Here is a 14,255-nt window from a genome sequence, read left to right as displayed (position 1 = left end):
GTAAAGAAGCTCTTCCTAACATCTAACCTAAAACTCCCCCGGCGCAAATGAAAAGCAATTTAAAAGCATACATATATATCAAACTTGAAGTACATGGTATTTCAAACACGGCTTTGCAGGGCAAGTACTTACCATTTGCATTTTCTTCTTCAGCTCTGCGTTGGCACGCTGGTATGCTTCAGACACAGCGTTTAGGTAATAGATAGCAAGGCTACAAAAACAAATATGTAGCTGTAGTGTTAGGATCAGGGAGAGAGAAAGTTTCATAGAGAGGAAACATAAAATTCATGGAGGTGCTGCCTTCATGAGAGCACCAAATGAAGCCTAAAAATCCAAACTGACTTCCTTTAGGACTCATTGCAACCCATATAGTGGGCCTAAACATCCCAGGGAGGACTACCTATGGGACTTAATTAGACTTGATTCCTGAGCCTGGACTACACTGCCACTTACAGAATCACAGAATGTTTTGGGTTGGAAGGGACTTTAAAGATCACCTAGTTCCAACCCCCCTGCCATGGGCAGGGACACCTACTAGACCAGGATGCTCAAAGCCCAATCCAACCTGGCCTTGAACACTTCCAGAGATAGGACATTCACAGCTTCTCTGGGCAACCTGTTCTAGTGCTTCACTACCATCAGTAACATTTTCTTTCTTATATCTAGCCTAAATCTCCTCACTTTTAATTTAAAACCATTACCCCTTGTCCTCTCATTACGCTCCCTGATAGAGTCCCTCTCCAGCTTTCTTGTAGGCCCCTTCTAAGTACTAGAATCCTGCTAAAAGGTCCCCCAGGGCATTCTTTTCTCCAGGCTGAGCAACCCCAACTCTCAGCCTGTCTTCATAGGAGAGGTGCTCCAGCCCACTGATCAATCATCCTTGTGGTCTTCCTCTGGACTTGCTCCAGCAGGTCCATGTTCCTTTTATGCTGGTGGCTCCAGAGATGAATTCAGTATTCCATGTGAGGTCTCACAAGAGTAGAGTGATAGAATCACCTCCCTCAACCTGCTGGTCACACTTCTTTGGATGCAGCCCAGGATATAGTTGGCTTTGAGGGCTTCTGCCCATTGCCAGCTCATGTTGAACTTCTTATCAACCCAACACCCCCTAGTCCCTATACCTTAGGGCTGCTCTCAGACCATTCTCCACTCAGCCTGTATTTGTGCTTAGGACTGCCCTGGCCCTGGTGCAGGACCTTGTGCTTGGCCTTGTTGAACTTCTTGAGGTTTGCACAGGCCCACCTCTCAAATCTGTCCAGGTCCCTCTGGATGGCATCACACCAGCATGTCAACTGTACCACACACCTTGGTAAACTTGCTGAGGGTGCACTCAATCCTACTGTCTGTGTCACCAACAAAGATGTTAAATATTTCCAGTCCCTGTACAGACCCCTGAGAGACACTACTCATCGCTGGTCTCCACCTGGATGTAGTTGTTGACTGCAGCTCTTTGTGTGCGACCATTCAGCTAATTCCTTATCCACCGAGTGGTTCGTCTCTCAAATCCATCTGTCTCCAACTTAGAAACAAGGATGTTGTGCAGGCCAGTGTCAAACTCACTTGGTGGGGATAAGGGCTCAAGTTCACCATTTAAGTTTTACCTACCTCCTCATATCTACTTTTCCCACTGGCTGTCTGCAAGCTACCTTTAGAGATTCAAGGCTTAGGAAAAACTCAGGGTGCCCTGTGGCAAAGTCAGTTAAGGTGGCCTGAACCAGTCTAACAGCTCAGCTCTGCTTAAATAAAAGAAAAACGGCCTGCCTGACTCTGTCTTGTCTGTCTGCTTTACACCAGCCATGGCCCTTAGGTCCTTTCTTGATGGTGAGCTTATTCAGCTTGTTCTCTGGAGGAAAATCAGTACAGCTAATAAAACATATGCCTTTCTGCTATGTCTTACAGGAGACAAAATAGATTAGTCAAGGAGCTTAGAAAAACAAATAGGAAACCAGGAAAACCATGACAGAACAAAAACCTGAACCCTCTCCTGAAAAGAGCATTGTTGAACTCATAGTCTGCCAGTTGCAAGTAAGCAGAGGTGGGAAGAGAGGACAAGCACAAACCAGGTAGGAGCAGAGCCACTGGCTTTTGTTTTGATTTCTTCTTCTGCAAAAAGGACATGCCAAAGCAAAGGGAGAAACCAGCCAAGCTTGAGGGCACTGAAAGGCAAGTGGGTTCTGAGAGGGCATGCTGGCAGCCGGTCTTTGGTGTGCAGAGAGGGGCACACTTCAGAACAAGCCCAAGTGTCTGGGGCTGTCTCACTACCACCGGCTAATATTTAGGGTGTCAAAAATGTCTTCTCCTGCTTTTGTAGAGAGCTTTTATTCTCCTTAATTATAAACATTATCTGCTTAGTGACTCTGGACCATTCTGGGAAAAGGACAATTCATTCAGTTCACTGCTATTGTGCTTTGTTTTGTTTAAAAAATAAATAAATCTAAATATTAGATGAAAAAAAAAAGGAAAAAAGAAAAAGAAAAGGGCAGACAAAACAAAACCAAACAAAACAAAAAACATTTGTCCAAAAAAATATTTTTCTGATAGTCCACAAACACAACATGGCTCTGGCCCAAGATCAGCATCGTCAAATGAGGCTAGAGGATTTTAGTACAGTGTCTGACTCTAAGCACAACAAGGCACCATTTACAGTCATATTGGTTTCCAGGTGAGAGATTGGAAGGGGATACTCTGGATGGCCTTTCTGGAGACTTTTTTCAGGGGGTCTGTCTGGAGGAAATACATTTATTTCCTTTTGCTTAGAATTAAGACAAAACTGAGCATTGGTGATTTTGGTGATTTAGGCTTTCTGTCCCAACAAAGCCTTTTAGAGTTGTTATTTCTGTTCTTCTGTAAGGATGTGATTTTTTTTTTTTTCTTCTACACTATGAAACTGATTGCTTAAATAACACCACCATAATTCTTTGAGGCTACTTGTACCATAGCAGAAGCTGAAGATTTTGAGAGAAGGCAAGAAATCAGGGTCTTGCATATGACTTATAGTCCAGAGAAAATGGTGAAAGAGATATGAACCTAAGTTTCTGTCTCTCTGTGTATGGCCTCTCTTCTAGCTAGGGGTGTATGGCTTTTGTAGGTGTACAAAGATTGTGCATTAAATGGGATTCCCTCAACTGAAAAGTTTCCAAGATGAGAAAAATCTCTAGAAAAAGTACTTGTATGGTGGCTATAATTCTGTCTGGGACTTTCTCAATAAAAGTTTACATGCACATGGTAAGCAGTACTTACACCATGCATCTGATGCTGTAAGTAGCAGGAGCTACTGGCAGCAGGCTGTACGTCTAATTTGTCTGGGCACAGTGGAAGCACCAGCTTTTTATTTTTTATTTTTTATTTTTTATTTTTTAATGGCTGTGACCCTCTCAGTAGCCACACAACTGGAAGTCACCAATACCTAATAACCCCAAAAGCTGCACAGATCATGTATCTGGGTGGGAAGCAAGGATGTTTTAAGTAATGTGGACACATATCTCTCTTTTTGCAGAGGGATCAGGGCAGAGACCAAATGGTGTTTTAAGGAGAGATGGATCCATGGAAAACTGTGGTGTGGGAGTGAGGAGTAGCCCCCCCTCCTGGAAAAGGGATGATGAAAGGAATGTCTTCAGCAGGTAAATGGGATTCATGCTGTTCGCTATCCCAGCTGTCAGTGGAGTAAAGTGCGGGAGATTGTCACTGACCAAAATGTTATTTTCAACATTCTACCATTCTCATGCCACCTTTTTGGAGGGTTTGCATCAAAGCCTCAAAAACTGATTTGCAGCTCTTTTGTAAATGTTATTCATTTGGACTGGATTAGTTTTGCTGTTACGTCTGTACTTCATATTAGCGGTAGCATCTGTGAAGCCTAGACTAGAGCTAATAATTCAATAGTATGCTTGGCCGTACTGGGGATGTGACATGAGACTGTCTTATGCGTGCATCAGATCTGATTTTTCCAAGTATTCTTTTGTCTGCACCAGTTACAGTAACTGATCATTTTTATTTAGGTTAACGTGAGTGAGGAGTTTAAGGCAAGTAGAGGGATGCTGGTTGATTTTCAGTTTAATTGGGATTTTTCTCAGGCTGTTCCTGTAAGAAATTCTGTAACACATAAACTTGTGTTTGATTTAATTCAATAGTATTATCTTCAGTGTAACCTAGTCAAAACAAAGGATCACAGTGCCCAAGAGAAGTGGACCAGACCAGAGGCCCATCTCCAATGTGCACATATGCCAAAGGAAGTGTAAGAGAGGCAAGCCTGGGTAATATGCTCCCTGACTCTCTCCTCATCTCCATCTGTTTAGCCTAGCATGTTCTAAGCTGTCTGTAAACTTTGGCCACAGCTTTCCCACTCATTCTGATAGCCCTGAAAACCTCAAGAGTAATGCCAAGAATATATTTTAAAAATACATGTAAATGAGACCTGCCCTGGCCAGGCTGCTGAAGGAACAAGCATGGTTTCAGATGTGGCTTCAAAGCTGAAATGATCTGATGCTACTGAAATGATCTGATGCTACTGAAACAAATTTCAGATATATTACTTGGAAGAAAAACAAAACAAAACAAAAACATATTTTTGGAACATGTAATTTTTGAACGCCATGTCTTGGCAGTGCTGTAAATACCACCAGCTGTGACAGAAATTGCTTCTCCACAAGATACCAGGCTGAGACTGTCCATTTAGTTCTTATGAGCTACTGAAAATTTTAGAGATGGAAGCTGTGACAACCATGAGGTCTATGTCAGCAATGTGTTTCATTACAAGGTTGTGTTTAATTGGGTTAGGAAATTAAATTTGGGGAAATTGGGTCGGGCAAGAATTGGGGGGAGAGGGGGTGGAGAGGTGGGGGGGGAGGGAGGCAACAAGGACTGTGTCTGCTTTCATCCAGGTCATTATCTCAGCAGATGTACCTTGCTAAAATTACAGCATTTTTTTCAACCTCCTTCCATCCCTGCAAGATTGGACATGTAATATTGCAAGGAAAACTTACACCATGAGTAGAATTGCAGGAATGATCAGTCCTGGGTTTGCCACGTAGCTGAAGATCTTGGCAATAAAAAGTGGGAAATCAAGCTCAATTGTCTCTTGAATGACTTCATACATCCTTTTCTTTCCACTGGAAAGAGAAATAGTCAGTTAAGGAGTGTAGAGAACTCCTGGAGGGATACAGAAGCTCTCAACTTAATGATGATAAGTAGCATGTTTCCTCTCTGCCAGTGAGCATGATCTTGCTGTTGGCCAGCAAGGATTTTGAAGTAAAAATTCTACTGAAATTACTTCATTTCAAATTATATTTTAGTTCATTCCCCTCTCTACCTCCTTTAGTTATACAAATAATCTCTGTTAAACCAACTTGCTCCAAAAGATAGTATATTTATTTCAATGTGCAGATCCTTTATGAATTCTGCCTATTTACCATCCTGAAATGTATAAAAACTTACAGATTGCAATAACTATACATTTCTGATCAATTTCTTATTAAATGCAGCTTTCTCATGGTAGAGGTAATTTTCCATATGCAAATTGTGGCTTTCTGAAATAATGAATCAACTTGAAGAGCTGTTAAGTAAGGACAAAAATAGCAAACTGTGATTATCGCTTAATAGGAAACTCAATGAAAGAGTCATTTCAAATTGGATTGATAAAACAGATGAAAGTGTTCTGTGCAAAAGTAGCACAAATCTGTAAAAATTGGAAGTTGGGCTGGACTGCATAATTGACCTTCTTCTCTCCCCAGTATCTATGTATTCAGCCCCATGAGTGCTATTCCTCATCTTTAAGCTTGCTTCCTTGTGAGATCTTGCAGTCCCTTTAGATTCTGCTCAGGGAGGCATTGGATTCCTTCCTTATAACAAAAGTCAATAAAGTCCAAGTAGCTAAGTGGGACTCCAACTTCATTGGCTGCCTTAAACCTAGGAGAGTTAAGTTTTCAGTCAAGTTATGGGTAGAAAGTTATGCTGAGGGGAGTGAACAAGGCTGAGCAGATTTTGAAGGTGTGATTGGGAATTAAAATAGTGCTCTCATTTCAGATTAGTCATCTCTAAATGATAGCATGCAGGCCACAGGTTTCCTGACAGATCTTTGGATATTGCCTGTTGACACCTATCCTTGTTACAGAACAGATAGAATTCTGGTCTCTTGCCTTCTCCCTGAGTCTTTTAGCTTTCTGATGTTCTCAATCAGCAGATGGATAACAATTTGTTCCAATCTGGTTCTTTGATGTGTTAGACTCAGTGGGCCCAGGAAATGGTGTTACTCAATCAGATCAGACATTATTGGCATGTTAATCCAGTCTACTGAATGCTCTGAACAATGCTAATTTAGGAAAGAAGGGGAGGAAAAAAAAAGGCTTTTCTTTTTAAAAGCAACAACTCCTAAAGCTCAGACCTATTCATTTCCTGCTATTTTCCATCAAAAATTCAACACATGCTGTGGGATTTCTTGGCTCTGTGGAAGGTCTTGGGAGGCTTTAGACTCTAGTTTTGCTACCATAATGTTGATGAGAGCCTTAGGGCTGCTCCTGTTGCTTTTTTTCCTGGGGGCTGCACCCCACTGTCCCACCCCTGCTTCTCCATCACTGTGTGTTGGAGAAGCACCATCAATCAGGTAGCAGAGGAGGGAGCAAAAAAGCTGGGTTTGCAGAGCCTTCCAGAGAAAAGCAGACATGCTCAGAGGAGACCCATCACTCCTAGCAGACTGGGTGTGTCCTGTGGCTTCACATCACTAGGGATTTAACAAGACAGAAAATGGAGGCCTTCAAATTTTATGAAATTAATCCTTTGTAGCAGAGCAAAAACCATGCTTTATTGGTAATAATTGGTTTTGCTAATACCTGAATGGTCCACAGTCAAAGGAAGGAGGCAAGGACATGATGGTGTAGGCCACAGGCAGGAGGCTGAGGAACAGGATTAACAGTAAAAGTCCCATGTAAAAGTTGTTAGACTTGGATGCTTTGAATACTCGTTCATGAGGGACATTGCTACTCATGACAGCCCAACATTGAAAATACATGGAGGTTAATAAGCGCAGCACGTTTATACCCATGAGCCCTGGTGCATAAAAGGATCCCATCCTGAAAAGGAAAGGGGAGGAAAAGATTTTATTATTATTATTATTATTATTTTTACAGGCTGGAAGGGTTTTTATCTTCAAAAGAAGAAAAGATGTTGCTAATGTTGTGGAGGCTTATCCACAACTAAAGGCTGAGTGGGAAGGCTTGTGCTATCAATCTTGTGTTTCTGGAGGAGAAGTTGCCTGCCTCCATGTGACCATAAACTGAGGACCAGACAGATCTCAGACCTCAGTGGTTGCAAGGAAAGACTTGCAGTTTGTGACAAAAATTGTTTAGGGATAGCTTGTAATATGTCAGAAGGGAGAGACATTCTTGAGTCTGCAGAGATGTTGTAGTGGAGGATCATTAAATCCTGGCAAAAGACACCTTGCTCCTAGAGGAGGTGTGGGATTTTGTGTGGTTGCCTGTTGACTCTCATTGTGTCATATGAGCAGCTTTTGTTTGTCCTCTCTTAGGGCAATTTTGGGATGCACTCTCTTGCCTGACATGCTCAGCTGACTCCAGGGCCAGCCTTGTGCTCACAAGTAAGCTCACAGCACCTTGCTTCCAAGCGTATTCTGATCTCTTCCGCCAGCATGTGAGCCATCTTGAAAGGATCAAGTATATTTTTGTGAAAAAGTGATTTTATAAAAGTGAGACTGTTGCAAGACTGTTCTCTGTTTCAGTTGATAACAGTTCTTTGACAACTAAGCTGGCATTTTTAATTTTCTACTTTTGTAGACAAGAACAGAAAGTCAAACAATCAGAGAAACCAAAACCCAAAGGCTATTCTAGCTGGCTTGGAAGTCTTCTGACTACAGTGTAGGTCCTTTTTTCAATAATGCAAAAACAAAGAAGGGAAATATCTTACCAAATCATTCCTTGGTTGAAGACCAAACCCAAAACATTGCCGCTGATGTCAAACTCTGCATAGGAGGGCTGCATGGGAAGAGAAAGAGTTTGTTTTTGCTAGAGGTACTTGCTATTGCTTGCTGTTGATGCTGGGTATAAGGATACTCATTTAAATTTGAAATAAAGGGATTGCTGGGAGGGCTCCTACTGTGTGTGCACTGCTTGAATAACCAGCAGCTGGATTGTGGGCTGCTTCTCTCTTGGCTTGCTTGAAATTGGACAAATGTACGGAGGTGCTTAGAGTTGCACAGTGTTTATATGTTCTCTCTGCTACCAAAGTCAATTGTGAACAAAGGAGCCATGGTACAGGACTTGACTTTATACTCCAGCTGGTGTATCTGGCTGCTGATTTGCAGTTTTAATCTGGTAAAATATTGAGTGTTTAAACAGTCATAATGATGATCTGGAGGGCAGATGCTACACTGGATATATCCATGTCCCTAGGTCCTGCAGCAGCAGGCTGCTGCAGAACAGAAGTGGAGAGCCTAGGGGAGAGGAATGTGAAGGAATATTATTACCTGGTCAGTAAGAGGTGGCATTTTGCCCTGTTCTAGATAACAGTTAAAATATTGCTTTCTGTGGATCAACCCTTCTAATGTGGGTGCTAAGGTTGGTAAGTCCAGAACAGGCAGGTCTAATCTATTGTCAGCATTTGTCACTTTATAACTTATTATTCTGGTAGATTTTCCTGCGACGACACTACTGTACTATGAGTATATGCTTTTGTGCATAAAAACTCAGGTCCAATTTAGCAGCTTATACCATGTAAAGTTTTTTCTGTTTTCTTGAAAAAATATTTTTTTATTTCAATACAGAACACAATTCTGAAAAATGATGGGTGATGCCCTCGTATGTTTGAGATATCTTGTGTAGTATGTCTGCTTTTGACCTAATTTGATATCTGATTCTGTCTGAATCCATCTGTTTTTGTCACTTAAGTGAAAAAAATGAACTTTTTTTTTTTTTTTTTTTTTTTTTTTTCCCACAGTTTTTCTCTGTATTTGTGCAGCCCAAGTGCTGGCCACTTTGTAATGTTGCCTTTATGAATACCAAAGAGTTCAGCACTCCTGTGCGTTATGCATACATGAGAAGGGCTCTTTACTGTACTTCAGCAAAAGTAACACCAACCCCCAGAATAGATCAGAAGACTGTGCTATGAGTAAAGCATCCTACTGCCTGGAGGGCAGGCAATGAACAAGAAGGGCTTTGAGAAGAGATGAGTGTAGAAGGGCCCAAAGGTTTGTTATAACAACTGAATGAACATCAGGTCAATTTTTTTTCAACTCAACTTCATCTTTCAAATTCCTGAGGTGGGAAAGATAACTGTGTTTTTGTAGGGTACTTTCTGGGGTGAAACTGGTTGATCCAGAGTAGTGATGCAGAGACTGCCTACATAGCTTAAATTATCAAAAAAGGCCAGAAAATGGATGGAATAATTCAAAATCAACCTGTGCCATATTTGAACAAATGGCCCTGTATTACCTCTAGCTTTTCAGCTACAAGACATTGACTTACAAATCCAGCCTCTAGGTCCCAACACCAACAGTAATTCACAAATCTGACAAAGCAAGCTCGGATAAAATCTCCCACCAGGATGGTTATGTAGGTCACCAGGATATCGGACACTGTGAGCCTTACAAACTCCTGTAATTTAAAGCACAAACAAAATATTTAGCTCCTATAATTTCAGTAGCTCATTCAGGGAGTACATTTTATTTATTAATCTATCTCCCTTTATATGACAGTAACCTTCAGAAATGAATGCTGTGAGTAATCTCCCTACCTGTTTTCAGCCACTTGGCAGTGCCAAAACTTCAATTTTGTGCTTGGGAATAACAAATTCCATTACAGCTATTAGCCCTGATAGTTGTTATTAGTATTATTGACTGCGCTATATGTTGTGGCAGCACATAAAATGGAAGCAGAATGCTAACGCTGCAATAAAGCTGTAAAACATGCAAAGAAGGTAATTTTGATGGTGCTGTCACAGAAATCTGTGCTACCATGGTTTACTTTTGTGAGCTATTCTTGCAGATATTTCACTGTTCTGAAGAACTACAAAACTGGTGTGTGATGAAAGCTGCCCAAAGCAAGAGAGCTGAAGGGTAGGTTTGTGGGGTGAAAGTTGTGGTGCTGAGGACTTAAAGGCCACCTTCCGTGCATCTCAGGGTGGGTTATCTTCATCTAGCTCTGCCCTCTTCCCCTGGCCTCATGGTGCATTAGTGGTTGGGATGTGTCAGGAGTTTCCTTGGGAACACATCCTCTGGGTCAGGCTTCATCTGTGTGCTCCAAAACCTCTCTGCAATGCAAATCAAGTGCAACAATAAGTGGAGAAGACAGGTTTGCTTCGAAGGTGCTGTCATGATCTGAACTAAGGTATGATGTAGGTATGGCCATAGGCTACCTGGACTTTTTTTACTCTTTTGAAGAAAGTGTTGGAGGTCTGTGTGTGCTGGGGGTTTCACAGCCATAGCTTGAGAACAGTGGTGAAGGATTTATATTGCCTTGGTACTGCTATGTGAGAGCTGGGAAAGGAGATGTCTTTTGCAAGGAAAACTTAAATCCTGGAAATGCTAAAAACATCAACCATACAAACAAAAACAAATACACAAAAACAACACCCAAATCATCCCAGAGACTTACTACATAACAAATTTCTTACAATGCCAACAGTTGTCTCCCAGCAGGGTCCCCTCGGCACATCTGCAGGATCAAGGGGAGGTAGGGTGTCAGCACTGCTGTTCCCCGTGGATGAGTTGTGGTGGCCATGCAGCATCCAGTATGTGATGTTCTTCACAACATCTTCTTCAGCTAGCTGCAACAGAGAGATACCTCAGCCAAAAATGTAAGGATATGGGGACCACAGAGGGTACCAGTGGTTTCCCCTCTCTACCAGCTACCATCCCTAATACAAGAAACTGCTTAAAACAGATTTGAAGTGACAAAGCTGGAAAGAAGACTAGCACAGAACCTTGTTCCCTTTCCCCAGGTGTCAGGGAGCAGCCCCTCCAGATCAAAAGAAGTTTGGGTGCAACATGAGTTTTGGGGAATCAGCAGCCAGCTCCTTGCACATGGAGGAGCCAGACCTGCAGCAAGATGAGACATGGTTTGAGGGCCAGGGAGAGCAAGGAGCAGGGCTGCTGCTAGTGTGCATGGAAGAGGAGCCTCTGTGCAGTCCTTCTTCCTTGCTTTGTTCATCATTTTCAGGGCTCAATGAGCCTCCCTGATTCCTCTTACTCTTCTCAACTTAAATCAGGGTTATTTTTTTCTATAGATCACGTAGACATTTATCCTTTCTTGCTGTTATCTGCCTGCTGCATACTACCAGGATAATGCTAAAGAGGGCAGGGCAGGGGAAAAGGATTATAAATCACATCCTTGGGGTCTGCATTAATAGAAATTGCAAATAGTGTCAGATGGAAAAAAAAACAAGTTACCGTAATATTCTGTGATTTTAGACAACAATAAAAGATAGACCTAGGAGTTCTTCCTTGAGTCCCTGACCTCTGCTCAGAAGCAGGGAGCTCTGTTCCCCAAATCCATCTCAACCTCACTCTGGGACAGCTTGATGCTTAAAATGCTTGAGAGCACTGGGGAGGGGTGGGGGGCACTTGCTGCGAAGTGTGGGATTGTGCCAGGTAGCCTTGGGGATGTGCTGCACTCACCCTTGGCTCCAAAAAATGCTAGTGCACTTAGCTTTTCAACTCAGCCCTTACTTTTTCATTGACGTCATCCATCAAGGCCAACAGGAATGTGTAGAGGTTCCCCAAGAAGAGGGCAAAGATGCGTCCCAGCTGCCACTTCAGCCCAATACGTGGATGGTAATTTTCAAGTGCAGCAATGGTTTCAAACAAGGGGGGGCAAAACATGCCCAGCAAGGACATCACAATTTCAACCTGCCAAACAAGGAAAAGGTTACTGCTTACAGCAACAGCAGAGACTACCTCACTGTAAGTTGTAACCAAAATTAAGTGTGTACAACGACCACTTTCACTGGGGGGCAAGCTGACAAATCTCTTTAACATCAGCAAATGTTTCCACTAGAGCAAAGCAGCAAAAGTGGAAGCAGCACATAATGGAGAGGAAGTAGTGTTATGTGATTGTGTGCCACCAAATTAGTTTCTGCTCTTCCCTGCTAACAGAGGCCAATTACAGTAATAAGGTTTGGGCCAAGGGACATCTGGAGCAGAGTAAGAGCTGCCAGCAACCTGTCGGCAACTGGCTGGAGATTCTTGAAGGTTTTATGATTAGGAGGGAGCCAAAATGAGCTCAGCTCCTTGGCTTAGTGTGCTGGCAGCGCAGCAACAGGCTGCAGAGCTGGACTGCAGGGCTTGCTCCTGCAAGAGCACTTTTGTTATTATCTCAAAGGGATGAGCTCTGCAGAGTGTGTTCCCTGTCAGTCCAAGCTCATGCATATTTAGTTTCTTCAAGTCACTCATACTATTGCCTGCATCAGCTCATCATTTGTTATTTTAGTTTTAGAGGAAGCAAAAGACTTGGCTTAAAAAGTAATTAGTCAATGCTAATATTTATTTGCCATATTTGGCATATGTCCTTTTGTAATAGGTAATTATGGATGTGAATGGAAACACATCAAGGACTCAGTGTTGCAGCCCAAGAAAATATGTCCATCTCATATTTTTTCCCCTGTATGGGGCAAAATATTGGGCTGTTGTGGTCAATGAGATGATTGATGTGTCAGCATTAGCTCAGACATGGTTTGCAAGCACTATCTTCTTTTTACAGCCATCTAGTGACTATTAGCCTGCAGAGGACTGTGTCTGGACAGCCACCAGCAGGTTCTGACTCACGGGTCTCTTGTTTTTTACTTTTGTTTCCAGAAAGAGGAACAGTACCCAGAATTGTGTATATGCAGATCTTAAGTTATTACTAGGAAAGTCTCAGTTGCTAGACTTTTTTTTTTTTTTTTTTTTTTTTTCTTCCCTTTGGGAAAAGTTGACTAAATAAATCAAAGTATTTTGTGAGCTGTTTTTCTAATGTTTTCTGAGGAAATTATGAAAATGCATAGGTTTGAATTTGTTTTGCCTTTGATATTTAGATACATGGTAATGGAGTACATTGAAATTAAGCCTTTCAATAGATAGAAACTATTTTGTGTGAACGTGGGGAGAGTTTCGAGTTTGAAGAGTTCATTCCAAAATAAGACAAATATTTTTGACAACTGACATTTTTCTACTGATTGTGAAATCTTATTCCTATTACTCAGAAGGAATGAAAAAGATCTAAGTTTAACTTCATGTCTGATCATGGACATTTTCAACACTCAGCTTTCTAGTACAACAGAATTATTGAGCATTAATATATAACTTGAGGTTGATGCTTTAAAAAATGGTGATGTAAGTACTGAAGGCCCACTGACTCTTAATGTAATATATTGTGAGAGCATTTTCCCCTGCCTACAGGAGCTGTTAATTTGCCTTGAAAACTCTCAGTGAGACCACAAATCCTGGCTAACACAAATACAAAGTTGCAGAGGGACTTTTGGATCATGGTGGGGAATCCCTCTGCTTTGGATGCCATCTTCAGGCTGTGGCAATGATTATGCTGATGCACAAGGAAAGTTATTACATCAGAAAACTGGAAGGAAAATTTCCATACCTCATTTCTTTCATACCACCCAACATTTTGCATTTTGGAAAATGACTGGGAGCGTTTCACCACAAAGTAAATAAGGTAGCCACTCCCACACAAGCAGCATATGATGAGGACGTTGGCCAGGACCCGCAGGAACCTCCTCATGTGGATGTTCTCATCTTTGTTGCTTTCTTGCTCATCCACGATAGATTCCTGAAAAAACAGAGATACTCACAGAATTGGAGCAAGTAAGTTGTAGCACTGAGCCTAAGGCAACATCAGATAGTTTTCTAAGTTATAAAATGTAATTCTGAGCTATTATGGCTATATTGAACATGGTACTTTGTGTTAAGCTCAAACAAAGCTCCACAAAGGCATCTGTGATGGTTTTACTCGAGTAGGCAGCCGAGCTCCACCACAATCGCTCTCTCACTCCTACCTTCCTCAAATAGGAAGGGGGAGAAAAGACAACACAAAGAGCTCGAGGTTTGAGATGAGAATGATTTAATTAAAGGGAAGGGAACTGGCGAGAAAAAGAAACAAAAGAAACAACAAGGCTGCACGGAAACACAGAGAGAAAGGAAAAAAGTTATTCTCTACTTCCCATCAACGAGCGATGTTCGGCCACGTCCCGGGAAGCAGGGCCTCAAAACGCGTGCCGGTTGTTCAGGAGAGACCCTCCCCCATGAGAGGCCCCCTTTTATT

General features: G+C 42.0%; 1 protein-coding gene across 1 annotated transcript in view; it reads right to left on the bottom strand.

Annotated features, from left to right (window-relative positions):
• The window catches only part of LOC118161173 (transmembrane channel-like protein 2), a 48,382-nt gene that overhangs the window by 18,857 nt on the left and 15,270 nt on the right, over positions 1-14,255 (bottom strand). Inside the window, exons 9-17 of the mRNA XM_035316248.1 lie at positions 13,990-13,993; positions 13,575-13,780; positions 11,672-11,851; positions 10,618-10,770; positions 9,471-9,599; positions 7,915-7,982; positions 6,825-7,064; positions 4,983-5,108; positions 133-211 (exon numbers count right to left, since the gene is read on the bottom strand). Of these exons, the coding sequence (XP_035172139.1) occupies positions 133-211; positions 4,983-5,108; positions 6,825-7,064; positions 7,915-7,982; positions 9,471-9,599; positions 10,618-10,770; positions 11,672-11,851; positions 13,575-13,780; positions 13,990-13,993 (1,185 nt within the window). The remainder of the gene's footprint in view (positions 1-132; positions 212-4,982; positions 5,109-6,824; positions 7,065-7,914; positions 7,983-9,470; positions 9,600-10,617; positions 10,771-11,671; positions 11,852-13,574; positions 13,781-13,989; positions 13,994-14,255) is intronic.

Source organism: Oxyura jamaicensis, chromosome 2 (assembly GCF_011077185.1).
Source record: "Oxyura jamaicensis isolate SHBP4307 breed ruddy duck chromosome 2, BPBGC_Ojam_1.0, whole genome shotgun sequence".
Lineage (NCBI taxonomy): Eukaryota > Metazoa > Chordata > Aves > Anseriformes > Anatidae > Oxyura > Oxyura jamaicensis.
The sequence above is the reverse complement of the archived record's forward strand: the minus strand, read 5'-3'. Positions and strand labels throughout refer to the sequence as shown.